This window comes from Solanum verrucosum, unplaced genomic scaffold, assembly GCF_900185275.1.
Source record: "Solanum verrucosum unplaced genomic scaffold, falcon-dt-bn FXZP01000088.1, whole genome shotgun sequence".
NCBI classification, from domain to species: Eukaryota; Viridiplantae; Streptophyta; class Magnoliopsida; order Solanales; family Solanaceae; genus Solanum; species Solanum verrucosum.
In genome coordinates this window covers 1920985-1938566 of record NW_026020077.1, presented here as the reverse complement: position 1 = coordinate 1938566, position 17582 = coordinate 1920985, and the positions used below count along the sequence as shown (strand labels likewise).

The following is a 17582-nucleotide window of genomic DNA, read 5'->3' as shown; positions in this document are numbered from 1 at the left end:
TAATAAACATTAAAAAGAAAAAAGCTTGTTATGTGCATTAAAAAATAAATAGTAATTATTTTTCTCTCCAAAACATTAAAAATAGACTTAAAACCATCCCCACTAATTCCCTTAAAATTTTCAAATCAACCAAATAACTACCCCCTTCCCACGTAACCCTCCCACACCCAAATCCCATATCATTTTCCCTCTTAAGTTATTACTTTTCTGTCACCCTCTCCTCTTTCCCTTTACATCTAATTCTTTTTTTACTTCATTTTCAGGTAATTTTTGGGTGAGTGTGAATTTTAATTTTTTGCTAATTAATTTTTTCTCTTGTAGGTTCTGCACAATGAAATAGACGGTAAATGTCTTTTTGCATATAAATATTGATCTTAATTTTTTAATGTAAATATTGATCTTTGTAAGGTGAGTTTGATGATCCACATTAGAATTTTTTAGCATTATTTAATTTGTAGATAGTTTGTATTTTACAAGTTTTTAAACCTAATGAGTTAGTGCCTTTACATATTTCAGGATTTGTTTAAATTCTCACCACATCGTAAGTTATTCATAGCCAATCTTTAAATGATTTCAGGTAAGCCTCAATTTTATTTTTGTTTAATTAAATATCCCGTAATAATTTTATTCTTGATTGGATTTGACTATTGCAAATTAAAGGATAATTTTGCATATGAGATTGTGATCAATATAAGTATAACTTTAAAATATGTATTTTCCTATTCTGTACACCTAGCTTTTGTTTTGGTAGAAATAATCATGAAATCATTGTTATTCGCAATAGTGTGTATGAAAGAACATCAAAAATAAATTTATCTCATCCATAATTTTATAATTTTTTTCAAACCAAAGTTTTGTATGAATTTGCTTTTGGAATGAACTAAACTTTGATTATTTTTTTCAAGACTTACAAAAATATATATGTATCACTATATGTTATTAATCTAATGACATATAGTTTTTTTTTTATTGTTTCAGCTTGATGCGAGGATTGATCTTACTTCACCTTGGATAAGAGATTGAGTGACAACAACCTAAATCACCAAACAAATGCTATAGATTTTTTTAATATTTATTTGTTCTGAATTTCTTATGATTTGAAATGTAATGTCGAAGTTATTATACAAAAGTTTGTATTACTTTTATTTCACATGAGTTTGAACTTGTGAAACTTATAAATATAAATTTGTTTAATGAAATTTTATTTGCATTAAGTGTGTTATTCAATAAAATTATTTATTTATATTATTTTAAGCTTAATGTAAATCAATTTTTTTTTATTAAAATAATAATAATTTTGTAAGACTCCACAAATCAAATTATGTAAATATTGATTTTATATCACAAAAATTTTAAATCCATAAAAATAAAATAATAAAATATTGGGATCATATTGTGAAGGTTTTAAACCGACACAAATTGATACTAGAAAACCTCCACAAATTTATTAGTGATTTGTGGGGGGTGTCGTGGAGGTTTACTAAAACCGCTACAAATATACTCGTGGCAAGAGTAATTGTAGCGTTTTTAAAGATCGCCACAATTTAATTTGTGGGGTCCCTAAAACGCCACAAATTGAAAAAATGACCCCCATAAATTCAGCTTTTTTTTGTAGCGCCGGTGGAACAAATAATGTTTGGTTTTAAAATGTGTCAATGGAAAAATGAAGAATTGTGACTTTTACGAAGAGTTGTAATTTTTATAAAAAGTTGAGATTTTTTTTGTAAGATTGTAACTTTTGCTAAGGGTTATACTTTTGACTTTTCCAAAGGATTGTGATGAACAATAAGATACATTAAACAAATGTTCACTATACCCTTTGTTGTCTATAAATAAAAGGGTTTTTTATTTTATTTTTCAACAACGAATTTCTTGACTTCTTCTTCTACTAATAAATATAGTATTCTAAGTATACTTTCCTATTGTTGCGTAGTTCGTTGACATCGTGATTTTAGGTATTGATACACCGGTGAGTAAGATCATTCTATCCTTAGAGGGATATATTTCATTAACCTCGTGTACTTAAAGGATAATAATTTTCCTAAGAACACATTGTGCATTAATCAAGGGGCTCGTTGAGAAAAATATTTTATATATTATTTCTTATCTGTTTCAGATTCTATTTTCTTTATTGGTATTAAGTTTCTAATTTTAAAAATACTCTTTAAACTTTGTTGTTTCATACCAAGTACTTCAAAGTTATTGTTCTAAGTATCTTAGTAACAACAGATACTACTTACACTGTGTTGGAATAAGGCACCTCTTTGTATGATCGAAACCCCAGAAAAAGAAAAAAAAAAGTGCCAAGTAGAAAAAAGAATGTGAATGTGATTGTGATTGTGATTGTGATGATTGAGAAAATTGTTTTTAGTTCTATATCATTTTTAAGAGATGTATATTTTCATATAATATATTTGAAAGGACATTTTTTTCTATTCAATTTATAAGATGTCACAACAAATTCAATGTCTTGTTACCCAATTTTGGCCTAATATTTTCAAAATTCGTAATTTTTAAGTTTTATTTATTTAATAGTGTAAAATACATTTTTTTAATATAATTTTAAATAAGTTTATCAATATTTATCCTTATTTGTCAAAATTTCAAAAAAAATTATTAGATAATTTTAATTACATTATTTTTGTTATAACCGGTTGACTACGTTCAAATATTTGTTCATTTTGATTAAATTATTATTTATGTTAAATTGCATTTTTTACATGTCATTAGTTACGTTCAATATAATTTTTAATATTTAATTTATTCATTACATTTGTTAATATACATTTTGATATTTTGTACAATCTAGAAATTCATTCAATATGGATAAAATTTCATACGCAAATATTTTATTTACTAATGATTTTGACCCTCGATTTTAAGAGAATAATATTGTACTATAGGTAGTTTTTAATTTTCTATATAAACAATAGCTTATTCATTAACCCAAGGGTGGCGGATAATATTTTTGGCCTTCAGAAAAACAATTTCCAAATAGATAGAAACCTAATCTTTTTTTCTAAAAAACTTTTCAGCCGCCACTCACAAACCCCATTTCTCTTCTACCTTTGGTTGCTACCAGCGGCAAACCACCACAACTAGCAGCCACCAGTAGCTCAACAATAACAACTCCAAAAACCCTTCGTTTTTTCTCCTTTTACGGTGAAATAGTCACCGGAAACAACCTCCAAATCCAAGCAACCAGACCCCTTCCCCTTTCCCTTTCACGATTTTTATGTTGTTTTTTTGCAGATTTCACGTGAATCCTAAGCTCGACCCCATCTCCGGAGAAACCCACTGATGGCAGCCATGAACCAACAATACAACCAGGCGAGTATCAAGGCTCGAAAACAACAACCAAATCCAGCGGCCAGACCTCAAACTCCGGCGAGGAGCTTCAAACTCCGATGAACCGGAGCAAATAACAAGGAAACCGAACCAGTCCCCATCCCATTCCGCCTTTTCGATTCTTCCTCTTGTTTTGCAGGTAACTTTCTGCCATTCTAATGAGCTCTGAGCTCCATTTCATCACTCTTCAACGAGCTGGAGAACAACCAGTGACCACCCTGAAGTTCCCAGATCTGACCGAAAAAGTAACATATCGGTAGTTCTCTGTTTTGCATTGTTAACTCTTTTTTCAATTGTTTGGTTGGTTTTTTTTTGTAGGGTCTTAATTATTATTTTTTGGGGTTACCTGTATATGTTTAAGTTGTTATTATCTTTATGTTTGTTTATAGATTATGTGTTATTTAATAGTTAGGACGATTGCATTTTGCTTTAATTATATATTATTGTTGAATTGCCATTTTGATTTAGGCTACTTTGGCCATTGTTTATAGCATTTTTCTTTAGATTATATATATTATTATTATTAAATATTGAGTTGTTACAATTGAGTTTGCATCTTTTGAATTTTTCTATCACTTTAGTGCCGAGTCTAGTTGAGTTGACGGTATGTTTTGTTCCCTTTACTCATTTGTTAGCTTAAATTATTAATGTCTTTATTTTGATTATTTATTATTTGTTGTTCATCTGTTCATTTTCCTCTTCTCTTCTCTGATTAATGTTATTAGTAAATTAATTTTAGATACTCTTGATCTCTTCTAATGAACTGTTTAGTTTAGCGAGTTTATGCTCTTCTTTGTAGCTAATATTAAATTTGGCCAATGAGAAAATCTCTCCGTCGGTTTTGGAGGTCTTCCTATTATTAAAGACGGAAATTTAGTTTAATTTCATATATTTTGTATGTTAAAGTTGGCGATGAAGAAATTACCGTCAATTTCCAAGACCTCTCATTTTATTTTTTAAGTTATTATGTAATTCATTTACTTTTATTCATATTTATTTATTACTAACACTTTTACTAAGTGTTTTTACAGGTACCTGAAGTTGCTTCCCATTGAAGCTATTCAAATGAAAATATGAATTATATTCTTTATTCATTATTTTGTATATATCGATGTTAGGCAATTTAGGTCGTGTCTTATATTATTATTTTAATTTATTGCTTGTGTATATTGCAACGTTTGTTATACTTGTATATTTGTTTTTATCTCCTCTTCAATTTGAAAAAATGAATTCAGTTGGGATCCATATTTGTGGATTTCGAAGGATGCCTAACACCTTTCCTTTGGAATAATTTGAACCCCTTACCTAGAATCCCATGGTTTCGTAAACATTTTTAATTAACTGGTTTTCTAATTTTTCCTAAAATTAGGTGGCGATTCTTTTAAAACTCTCTTTTTCTTGAAATTCTTTTAAAATTGACTTAATTCATTTTTTTTAGTCACCATGATGTTTCTCCTTATTTGAATAAAGTAGGGATGTAAACACAAGAAAAAATGCGTGATTTGCTTATAAATGGATTTGTTTCAGTTAAATTTCATATTTAAATATATCTTCTTAGCATGTATTTGAGATACTTGTATCTGAACGTGCAAAATTCATATATCTCTACAAATCAAAATATGATAGGAGCAGTAATATTGAAAATTCACAAAAAATCAAATAATTAATCTCTAAACTAGTGAAATTTATATTTTTTTCTTTATAATATACATACTTATACGCCACATATATAATAAAAAATATATATATATAGTGTACTATATGACCATATTGGTAAACTAGATAGTCGAAGGATGCATTTACGGAAGTTCTCCATTTCTTAAAGATTGAGAAAACCGGCTTTAATTAGTCAAATTCCTTTCTTGGGTATTTCTCTGGGCCAGAGGCAGACGAAATAATGGGCTTCACAGTTTGCTTCAAGTGGTCCATTTCATAAGTCCATTATATTATAATAAATTGGGCTTTAAGAAGGAATGAAAAGGTGTGAAATATCAAGGCAGCCCAAATATCTAAGGTGTCCTGTCAAGTTTAATGATGGGGAACTTTCACATATAGCCACTCAAAAATAGTCTAATTACTCTCCATAGCTATAGTTTGATAATTACAATTCGTAGCTACATGTTATATGGAGGAGAGAGGCGAGAGAGAGGGGGCAAAGAGTGGAGAATGGTGAATTGTATATGTATATAGGTTAGATAATTGTATATTATACATATATATTTGTATATATGGCAAGCGAGATTGGGAGAGGGAGGAGAGAGGCGAGAGAGAGAGGGCAGAGAGTGGGAGAGAGGTGAATTGTATATGTATATATGTTAGATAATTGTATATTATACATATGCAATTGTATATATAGCAAGCGAGATTGGGAGAGGGAGGAGAGAGGCGAACGAGATTGGGAGAGAGAGGAGAGAGGCAAGCGAGAAAGGGCAGAAAGTGGGTGAGAAGTGAATTGTATATGTATATAGGTTAGATAATTGTATATTATACATATGTATTTGTATATTCTGACGAATTATACATATACAAACATGACTAATTATACAAACTCGAAGTCAGCCCGCGTAATTAATGTATAATGTTAGTCGTGAGTGGTAATTATAGCAAACTATAGCTATGATGAGTAATTAAGTAGTATAAGTTTGCTTAACCGTGTAATTTTCCCTTTAATGATTTGGTTGTGTATTAAGTCAAATATTGAAAGAAAAATATTTGTTATGATATAATTACAAAAAAAAAAAAGGTTATTAAGAAGAAGTTTATTTTTCTTTTTATTGTAATTAAAAAATTTATAAGAAGACAAACATAAAAATTAAAGAGGAACTTTTGCATATAGCCACTCAAAAAAAGCCTAATTACTCTCCATAGTTATAGTTTGATAATTACAATTCGTAGCTACATATTATAGGGAGGAAAGAGGCGAACGAGACTGGGAGAGAGGAAAGAGGCGAATGAGACTGGGAGAGAGGTGAATTGTGTATATATATCAGTTAGATAATTGTATATTATACATATGCATTTGTATATATGGCAAGCGAGATTGGGAGAGGGAGGAGAGAGGCGAGTGAGATTGGGAGAAGAAGGAGAGAGGCGAGTGAGATTGGGAGAGGGAGGAGAGAGGCGAGCGAGATTGGGAGAGGAAGGAGAGAGGTGAGCGAGACTGGGAGAGGGAGGAGAGAGGCGAGCGAGAGAGGACAATAATTTGTATAATTCGCATCTCGTTTGTATAATTCACATGTTTTTGTATAATTGAGTAATATAAAGTCTGAAATTATACAAAAATAATAAAACTCGAAATAACAAATCGATACAAACATAAATATATGAACTTTAACAATTATACAAAATATATTATACAAATTACATTATATAAATCATATTATACGAAATCCAAAAACTACATGTTTATACAAACTTTAAAAAGTTATACACAAAAAGATTGAATGTATGTGATGACAAAACTGAAAAATCAAAGGAAATCATCGTCATATACATATACAAACAATCGTATACAAATACAAATCAAAACAAAGAATTGTTCGCTGCGAATTATACAAATGTGGCGAATTATACATATACAAACGTGGTTAATTATACAAACTCAAGTCAATCCACGTAATTAGTGTATAATATTAGTCGCAAGTGATAATTATAACAAACTATAGCTGTGATGAGTAATTAAGTACTATAAGTTTGCTTAACCGCTTAATTTTCCCAAAATTAAATGAGGTATTAACATATATACAATTTTCCCAACTAATATTGCATAGTTTCAATCAAAAAATATATTTAACAAACCCAAAACTTCTGACATTGTATAGACATTCCAGCAAAACTAACTAAATAATAAGATATATATTTTAAAGATTCTCTTCTTGATTTCACGCTTGATATTTGTTTAAAATCTTATACTACTACTTTACTATTTCTAAAATAAAAGAAGTTGTCTATGTCACTAATTTCTTCAAGAAAGTGGTCGATATCATTATAAAATTTCTTTATGGAACTTGTCGAAACCATGAAGATTTTCTTTAGATATTTTGAAGTTTTTTTCTTACAAATATTTTAAAGCTCTGAAACACTAAAAAATGAGTGATATGTTTTTTTTAAATCATAATCACGAAATATAGCATATACCGTTATATAATCTGATTTGGGTTTTAGTTTGGTGGGTCGCAAGGTATTACGGATCATTTTGAAATTGGTATTTTGGTCTGAAATCGGACAATTTTGGACAGATTAGGGGAAATCTTAGTGGAAGGGTATATTTGATAAGTTCAATTACTGCGAGTGTAAAATTGAACAAATAATATAAGTGAGGATTAAGTCAAACAATAAAATAAAGTAGAGGGTATATTCAATAACAGTCATAAATCATAATCCTATAATTAATGGATGGCTTTGGGCAAAAAAACTCGTCCCTAATTAACATATGTTTGTCGCTAAACCAGTTTAATGATTGATTAGCAATGAATTGCCAAATAATTGTGTTAATTACGGGGCATTAACAAATTTCGTAGCTAATCATTCCTATATTTTTTTTGTAGTGTGTAATCTGAACTCTTGCCGTGTAGAATAATAGCTTGATGTTTTTGGCATACAAGAACATGTCAAAAAGAAGAAATCTTGCAAACAACAACATAACAGATATGTGCAAACAAACAGTTATTTCATATCGTGAAATTATTGACCACTAGCTAGAGCATGGAGTAGCCACATAAAGCAAAGGTGATTTCCTACTAACAGTGATCCCATGGCATTCAGTCATGTCCAAATCTTCTTCTTTTGGTAATGCAAAATTGAAATTGTGCACAATCTTTGCTAATGCTAGCTCAATTTCCACAATAGCAAAAACAGTTCCTGGGCATCCCCTTCTGCCAGCTCCAAACGGAATCAAGTCAAAGTTTAGCCCTTTCACATCAATATCACTGTTTAAGAATCTCTCTGGCCTATATACTCTTCTGGATCATCCCACGACAATGGGTCTCTTCCAATAGCCCAAGCATTAATAATGACTTGAGTTTTAGCAGGTATGTCATAGTCTAGTAATTTTACGTCTTCCATTGATTCTCGAGGAATTAGTAGTGGAGCTGGTGGATGAAGCCTGAGAGTTTCTTTGATCACTGCTTTTAGATACTGCATATTACCTAAGTCGTCCTCTGTTATCTCTGTTATCCCTTGGGCTAATTCTCGCACTTCGTCCTGTAATTTTTTCATAACTCTTGGATGCCTCAAACGCTCTGTCATTATCCACTCCAAAGCTGTATACGTTGATTCTGTGGCAGCAACAAACGCATCCTGTGCATTATAAAGAAACACAAAGAACAAAATTTACTAGTTTTTAAAAATAAATAATATGAAAATTAAGAAGAAAAAAAAATATAGTATACTATAAAGGTTTAGAAAAAATATTCTGATTGACACAGTTTTAAACTATTCCACAGTACATATATAGACTAGTCAGAATATATAATTTACAAATGGTGCTGTTATTTATGGATTACACACCGTCCAAGATAGAAGGAGGTTGTGGAGAAACCGTAGAAATTTATATCTTGACTATAATACAAAGTTGAATCTTGATGATAGACAGAATGGATATACTGTTAAGGATATTGAAACTAGGGACTTTCATTGAATATCATGATGGTTGTGGATTAACTGAACTAGAACCTATACATGGACAAATATCGAGAAGAATAACCTCAAAAAAATCACTCAGAATAAAAAGAAGTTCACACAATTGATAACATAACACTTCTGTCTCACAAATTCTCCCGCTAACAAAACTCTCAAAGCCCTTGAGACTACATTGTGGATCTTCTTCATAGAGTGATGTCGTCCTGCTGAGTAAGACAGATGCTTAAAAGAAAATTAAAACAAGACACAAACCAAGGAAGGAATAAGGAGGGAAAATTACCAAAACTAGAGCTTTCAATGAGTCTCTTTGAAGAGGAAAACCAGTCTCCTTTCCATTCTGAATTTCCAGCAAAACACCCACGAAATCTTTAGCTTCACCCGCACTGCATTCTGCTTTCTTGTTCCTAATCATGCGTTCTCAATCACGCTCTCTATGAATGCATCCAAATCTTTAGCTACTTTGTTCACTCTAGTGTTCAGACCATTGATTTTATTGAGCCATTTAAGCCATGGAATATAATCCCCAATGTTGAAAGTACCTATAAGTATAAGAAGTTCTTCTATGAGAGCCTTAACAGCAATTTCACTTTCCCCTTCATTGTATGTCCTTCCTATGGCCACTCTGCTGATTATGTTATTAGTCATACAACTAAAAATATCTCTCAAATCTATCACAACTGAATTTGAAGAATCACATTGTTGCCTAATTTTATCAATCATGTTTGATATTTCTTCTTCTCTCACACGACGATAAGATTGGACTCTTTTGTTGCTCAGAAGGTGAAGCACCGTAACGCTTCTAATTTGTCTCCAGTATTCACCATAGGGACTAAAGGCCACATCCTTAGAGCCATAAAAGAGTCTATCAGCGATGCTAGATTTAGGTCTATTTGACCAAACGAGATCGTGAGTTTTCATGATATCACAAGCAGCATCGACAGAGGAAGCAATAAGCACAGGCTTACTGCCAAAGTGAAGTAGCATGAGTGGACCATATTTTTTGGATAGTTTATGGAGAGAACGGTGAGGAAGTGATCCAAGCTGATGGAGATTGCCTATGATTGGAAGCTTTGTTGGAGATGGTGGTAATAACCTCTTTGGGTTGTTTGAAGGGCTAAAGAAGCACAGATGAAGAAACAAAATGAAGGCAAGCAGAGGAACAAGAAGAAAATAGTCCATTTTTGTTTTACAAAGTAAGGAGTATTGAGTACAAATCAAGAATATTTGGACTCAAATTATGTTCCAACCTTAAGACTAACGTAGTTTAAGTAGCTTGTTAAGGTTTTGACTTTTGAGAGAGAAGTAACTTAACCACAGTTAAAATAAATCAAATCTTGGTCGTTAAAATATTAATGGAATACCTGTCAAAAATCTAAATGCACGAGAGTAACAATTTGTAAATCTTTTAGCCAATATTAGAACAGTAGGTGCTAAGTGGGAAAACCTACATTTTTTAGCTTTTGAAAAACTGTATTTTGTTTCTATAATAAAGAAGTGGTCTATGTCACTAATTTCTTCAAGAAAGAGGTCGATATCATTTTAAAATTTCTTTATGAAACTTGTCGAAATCATAAAATCTTTTCTTTAGATACTTTGGAGTTTTTTTTACAAATATTTTAAATCTCGGAAACAATAAAAAATAAGTAATATGTTTGATCATAATCACGAGATATAATATATATAGTTACATAATCTGATTTGCGTTTTAGTTTGGTGGGTCGCAAGGCATTGGGGATTCTTTTGAAATTGGTATTTTGGGGTGAAATTAGAAAATCTTGGCCAGATTAGGGGAAATATTTAATGGAAGGGTATATTTGATAAGATCAATTACCGTAAGTGTAAATTTGATCAAGTAATATAACGGAGGATAAAGTTAAAATAATAAAATAAAGTAGGGAGTATATTTACCGTTTTCCCTATATAATATCAAAAATACTGTCATAATCACAGATTTAATGGATGGCTTTGGGCAAAAACTTGTCCTAAATATAACATATGTTTGTCGCTAAACCAGCTTAACGATTGATTGGCAATGAATTACCAGATAATTATGATAATTACGGGTCATTGACAAATTTCCTAGCTAATTACTCCTCTTTTTTTTTTCTCTTTTTTTTTTTGTAGTGTGTAATCTGAACTCTTGTCATGTTAAAGTAAAATCCACCAAAACATACATTTTTATTATTTTTTTAAACAAAAAGTATTCACTACGTCTCTATATATCTGGGTGCAATGGAATCAATGATTTTATCAACTTGTAGGTGTTATTAATTTGATTTCATTTTACTATCTAACTACCAAAAAAATGGATCTCCCCTGTCCCTGGTATTCTCTTCTAATTCCCCTGTTTGTCTTCATTTTCCTCATAATTCATCACTGCTTCTATACTACTTCAAATACCCAAAATATATTATTACCACCATCTCCAAGCAAGCTTCCAATCATAGGCAATTTGCACCAACTTGGGTCGCATCCTCATCGTTCTCTCCATAAACTATCGAAAAAATATGGTCCAGTCATGCTACTTCACTTGGGTAGTAAGCCAGTGATTGTTGCTTCCTCTGTCGATGCTGCTCGTGATATCATGAAAACTCACGATCTTGTATGGGCAACCAGACCTAAATCCAGCATAGTCGATAGACTTTTTTATGGCTCTAAGGACGTGGGCTTTTGTCCATTTGGTGAATATTGGAGGCAAGTTAGAAGTATTGTCGTGCTTCACCTTCTTAACAACAAAAGAGTCCAATCTTTTCGTTATGTCAGAGAAGAAGAAGCAGCTAATATGATTGGAAAAATTAGGCAAGGATGTGATTCTTCGAGTTCAGTGATAAATTTGGGAGATCATTTATGTTCGCTCACTAATAACATAATTAGTAGAGTGGCGTTAGGGAGAATATATAATGAAAGGGAAAGTGGAATAGATGCAAAGACCATTCTAGCAGAATTTCTTCAACTTTTGGGTACTTTTAACGTGGGGGATTATATTCCATGGCTTGAATGGGTCAATAAAATCAATGGTTTAAACACCAAAGTGGAGAAAATAGCTAAAAAGTTGGATACATTTTTAGAGAGTATGATCGAAGAACACATTATTAGGAACAAGGAAAAAGAATACAGCGCGGCTGAAGCTAAAGATTTCGTAGATGTTTTGCTAGAAATTCAAAATGGAAAGGAAACTGGCTTTCCTCTTCAAAGGGATTCATTGAAAGCTATCCTCTTGGTAAGAATCTCGTATTTCCAATGCATTATTAAATCCAACATAACAATCTATTTTAAATTTTATTTCGTGTTTATTATTTTCTATCATAGGGTTCGTTTGCTGCTGGGACGGATTCAATATATACAGCTCTAGATTGGACAATGGCAGAGCTTTTGAGGCAGCCAAGGGCCATGAAAACATTACAGAATGAAGTGCGAGGATTAACTCAAGGAAAATCAGAGGTAACAGAGGATGATCTAAAAAATATGGAGTATCTGAGGGCTGTTATCAACGAAAGCCTTAGGCTTCATCCACCGAATTCACTATTAGTTCCTCGAGAATCAATGGAAGACGTGAAATTATTAGGCTATTATCACATACCTGTTAGAACTCAAGCCATTATTAATGTTTGGGCGATCGGAAGAGAACCCTTATTATGGGAAAATCCAGAGGAGTTTCGGCCTGAGAGATTATTAAATAGTGATATTGATGTAAAAGGACTAAACTTTGAGTTGATTCCGTTTGGAGCTGGCAGAAGGGGCTGCCCAGGAAGTAGTTTTGGTAATGCGGTAATTGAGCTAGCATTAGCAAGGCTTGTGCACAAGTTCAATTTTGCGTTACCAAAAGAAGAATATTTGGACATGACTGAATGCACTGGCATCACTACTCGTAGGAAATCACCTTTGCTAGTTGTTGCCACTCCATGCTCTAGCTAGTTAGGAGTTTTTTCTCCATAGTCTTATTCACCAATATTATTAATTAAACTAAGTTACCAGGATTGCTAGTAGTTAATAATTTCACAATATGTAATAAGTGTATTGGTCGACTTCCTTTTTGGGTGTTAATTTGTATGTTGTTTTATGCAATTAGTATTTTGACGTATTGGTTTTCTTCCTCGAAAAATTGAAATTCTAATATATCATCCCAATTTTCCCATCACAAAATGAACTTGAAATTGAAAAAAACATCATCCCTATTTTACTCTCACAAAATGAACTATTTTATGATTTCATAAATGATAAATGAATGACTGGGTAAAGGGTCAAATCGCAAAATATACAAGGATAGGGTGTGTGTCAAATAATCGTGTTGACTGTGCTTCATTAGTAATGTTGGTATTAGTTATGCTATATTAATAAGTTGACATTATTTTTTATGCATTGTTTTGTTTGATATGTTAAAAATAACATGCACTTCATAATTTCTAAAAATAAATATTTTTTTACAAAAATATCCTCCACAAATAAAAGTGGAGGTGTGGAAAAGATTTTGTTTTAACCATGTTAATGTTGGGTTCATTGTATAATGTGTGTGAATGGATAATGGTACATAGAATAAAGATTGGTGAATAAAAAATGTGAAAGTGCTGCAAGTATGAATGGAGTTATTCCATTCATGAATACTCATGACAGATGAATGCAACCTTTCGTATTTCTAGGTTACCTTTTCACATATCATGCATGAATCATTGTGCTCACCTATAGGCTATAAATATCTGATTTTTTTCTCAGATATTGAAATAAGTTTTGAAACAAGTTTACAAGAAGAAAAACACTACATAGTAAGAAAAAAGTTTCTGCTTTTCCAAAAAAAACTTCAAGTGTGATTACATGCCATTGAGTGGTTCGCTGGACAACAAATTTGAGGTATCACTATTTGTTTTTCGTGAGTCATTTTATCCTGGGAGGATATATTCCATAATATCGGGTACTTGAGGGGAATAATTTTCTTAAGGAAACTATGTGAATTCAGAGGACTTGACTCTTCTTCCTTTCATCTTGTTATTATATGATTTTTTGTTTCCAAAATTTATGTAACTTCATATTGTATATTTCATTATTTGTATGAAATTTGTTTGAAGTTATTTTGTTGGAAAAACTGACTTTGCAGTACGATATTTAACAGTTAATGCATACGTTAAAAACTTTACATTGCCAATACGATGATTTGACATATATTAGTTATACATGACATAATATCAAATAGAATGTATAATCACTGCATTTGTTATACATAAATTAAAAATATACACTACAAAATAAGATATTGATAATACACAAAGCTAAGCGTATGCATTATTTTTTTCTAATTTATACTACCAACAACCCTAAGGGTGCAAAAAGAACCCAAGGATATTATCATTATCTCCTCTAGTTAAATATATACCAAAAACTTATCAATTTACAACTAAAAGCATCATTATTAGTTGAGCAACTTTCACATATAACAAACACAAAAATCATATTTGTATGTTATAGCTATAGTTTGCATAATTGCGCTTCATAGCAAATTTTATGTTTGCTATATATGACTATTTTGTTATACATATGTACAAAAGAAGCAATTGAATAATCTATTTCGGTATACATATACAAAAGAATCAATTATATAATCTGTGTTTGTATAAAGCGAGGAAGAGAGAAAGACAAAAGAAAACTTGGTTGGGGAAGATCATATTTGTATAATCATAAGTGTATAGAACGAAAATATATGCATTTGTATTTGTATATACAATTTTCTCTCGCTTTATACAAACACAAACGCAATGTATACATTTGTGTTTGTATAAAGTGAGAGAGGGGAGTGAGAGTGGCGAGCGAGATTCACCAGGGAGAGAGGTGAAATAACAACAGTTTGCTATGGGGTACAATTAAATCAAACTATGTTTACAACATTTAATTTGAATTAATAGTTTGCTATTATATATAATTTTCCCAATTAATTTAATAAACTCATCCTTTTCACTTTCTCAAATAATAATATCCTCAGGAAAGAGGTCGACACCACTATATATATGTATCTTTTTCTCACCAAAAGATTTTTTCTTTACGTATACTCTAAAGCTCTGAGAGAATAAAGAATTGAATAATTTGTTTTTTATCGTATAAAGAAGAAAGTGGTCTCCATCACTATATAATTTCTTCAAGAAATTGGTCGATATCACAACGTGAATTCTTATTTTCATGCAAAAGAACTTTTCTTTAGGTATTATGAAAATGCGTGATTAGTTTGATCATGATCACGAAACATGATATAAACATCTCAATCCTTAGAACTCTCGTCATTTTAAAATAGATCTAGGCAAATTATAATTATATTATTTTTTAAAAAAATAAATAAAAAAGAAGTATTCATGGAGAAAACTTGCAAGTTATAGTCTGCGGTTGATTATAATAAGACTAGTACTCCCTCTATCCCTAATTACTTGTCTACATTTCATTTTTTAGTTATCCCTAATTACTTGTCAATTTTGACAAATCAAAAAAAGATTTTTTTTTTTTATTTACTATACCCTCAATTAATTATTTTGAAAAAGATAGAACTTCTTGAAAATCTTAAGTTTTTAATTCATCAACTTCATAATTAATAGAGGTAAAATGATAAACTCACTATATCAATTATTGTTTTCTTAATAGGTGTGTCAATTCGAAATTAGACAAGTAATTAGGGACAGAGGGAGTAGTTATTATACTAACTTAAAGCCCCGAATTTAGATTTTTTTGTATCTCGGTACTCCTCGCTAGCTACAACAAAAACAAAAATGGATCTCCCCTGCTATTTTCTTTTACTTCCTCTGTTTGTTTTCATTTTCTTTCTTCATAAATGGCTTTTTACTAATTTCAACACTTCAAAAAAGTTACCACCATCTCCGAGAAAGCTTCCCATTATAGGGAATTTGCATCAACTCGGTCTGCATCCTCACCGTTCTCTCCATAAGTTATCCAAAAAATATGGTCCAGTCATGCTACTTCACTTGGGCAGTAAGCCAGTGTTTGTTGCTTCTTCTGCTGAAGCTTCTCGTGATATCATGAAAACTCACGATCTCGTATTCTCAAGCAGGCCTAACTCTAGAATGGCAGATAAACTCCTTTATGGCTCTAAGGATGTGGCTTTTAGTCCTTATGGTGAATATTGGAGACAAGTTAGAAGTGTCACTGTACTTCACCTTCTCAGCAACAAAAGAGTTCGATCTTATAGTGATATCAGAGAAGAAGAGACATCGAATATGATTGAAAAAATCAAGCAAGGATGTGATTCTTCGAATTCAGTGATAGATTTGAGAGATGTTTTCAGTTGTATGACTAATAACATAATTAGCAGAGTGGCATTAGGGAGGAAATATGATGAAGTGAATAAAAGTGGGATGAATGCTAAGGCAATCATAGAAAAACTTCTTTCACTTTTAGGTACTCTTAACATTGGGGATTATATTCCATGGCTTGAATGGGTCAATAGAATCACTGGTCTTGACACTAAAGTGGACAAAGTGGCGAAAGAGTTGGATATATTTTTGGAGAGTGTGTTTGAAGAACACATTATTAGGAACACAAAAGGAGAATACCACGCGGATGAAGCTAAAGACTTTGTGGACGTTTTGTTGGAAATTCAGAATGGAAAGGAAACTGGATTTATTCTTCAAAGGGATTCATTGAAGGCTCTCTTCGTGGTAAGCATCATGGCAATATGTGCAAAAGAGGTATACTTGCAAGCTCAGCTTAACCTTTTTCTTAATATTATTAATTGTGTTTCCCTTTTAATACGTAGGATTCATTTGCTGCTGGTACGGACACAACACATACAGCTCTAGAATGGACAATGACAGAGCTTTTGAGGCATCCAAGAGCGATGGAAACATTACAAAATGAAGTGAGGGGATTAGTCCAAGGGAAAGCGGAGATAAAAGAGGATGACTTGGGAAATATGCACTATCTGAAAGCAGCGATCAAGGAGAGTCTTAGGCTTCATCCACCGATTCCACTATTAATTCCCCGAGAATCAATTAAAGATGTAAAATTACTAGGCTATCACATACCTGCTAAAACTCAAGTGATTATCAATGCTTGGTCAATTGGAAGAGACCCGTTGTTGTGGGAAAATCCAGAGGAATTCCGACCAGAGAGGTTCTTGAATAGTGATATTGATGTCAAAGGACTAAACTTTGAGTTGATTCCGTTTGGAGGTGGCAGGAGAGGCTGTCCAGGAAGTACTTTTGCTATTATGGTGAATGAGCTAGCATTAGCAAGGATTGTGCACAAGTTCAATTTAGCATTACCAAAAGAAGAAGAATTGGACATGACTGAATGCACTGGCATCACTATTCGTAGGAAATCACCTTTGCTAGCAATTGCCACTCCATGTTCTGATTAATTAGGATCAGTTTTCTTTCCATATCCATTTCTTACTGTTGTATCCAAAGCCATAAATAAATGTCGGAACACTTTTGTTTTTCATTTACCTTTAATTGTTTCACTTAATTTCTTTTTAATTTTGCGCCATGTTAATCAGTACTATATTACATTAGTTATTAAATTTATCCGAATTTGATTTTTTGCCCTTGTCCAATTGAAGTAGGACATTGACTATATCATGACTACTTTGTTATCAAATTTTGACG

General features: G+C 31.7%; 2 protein-coding genes and 1 pseudogene across 2 annotated transcripts; 2 read left to right on the top strand and 1 right to left on the bottom strand.

Moving 5' to 3' along the window:
• Positions 1 to 8041: 8041 nt before the first annotated feature.
• On the bottom strand, positions 8042 to 10167 carry LOC125824156 (cytochrome P450 71A3-like; annotated as a pseudogene).
• A 1099-nt stretch (positions 10168 to 11266) lies between these two features.
• Positions 11267 to 13048, top strand: LOC125824144 (cytochrome P450 71A4-like). Its single transcript, XM_049503503.1, has 2 exons — positions 11267 to 12208; positions 12298 to 13048. Exons 1-2 carry the CDS (start codon positions 11294 to 11296, stop codon positions 12901 to 12903), a joined length of 1521 nt encoding a protein of 506 aa, XP_049359460.1. The 5' UTR covers positions 11267 to 11293; the 3' UTR covers positions 12904 to 13048.
• Positions 13049 to 15728: 2680 nt separating this feature from the next.
• Positions 15729 to 17335, top strand: LOC125824043 (cytochrome P450 71A3-like). Its single transcript, XM_049503395.1, has 2 exons — positions 15729 to 16634; positions 16733 to 17335. The coding sequence occupies exons 1-2, from the start codon at positions 15729 to 15731 to the stop codon at positions 17333 to 17335; spliced, it is 1509 nt and encodes a 502-aa protein (XP_049359352.1).
• The last annotated feature ends 247 nt before the right edge of the window (positions 17336 to 17582 follow it).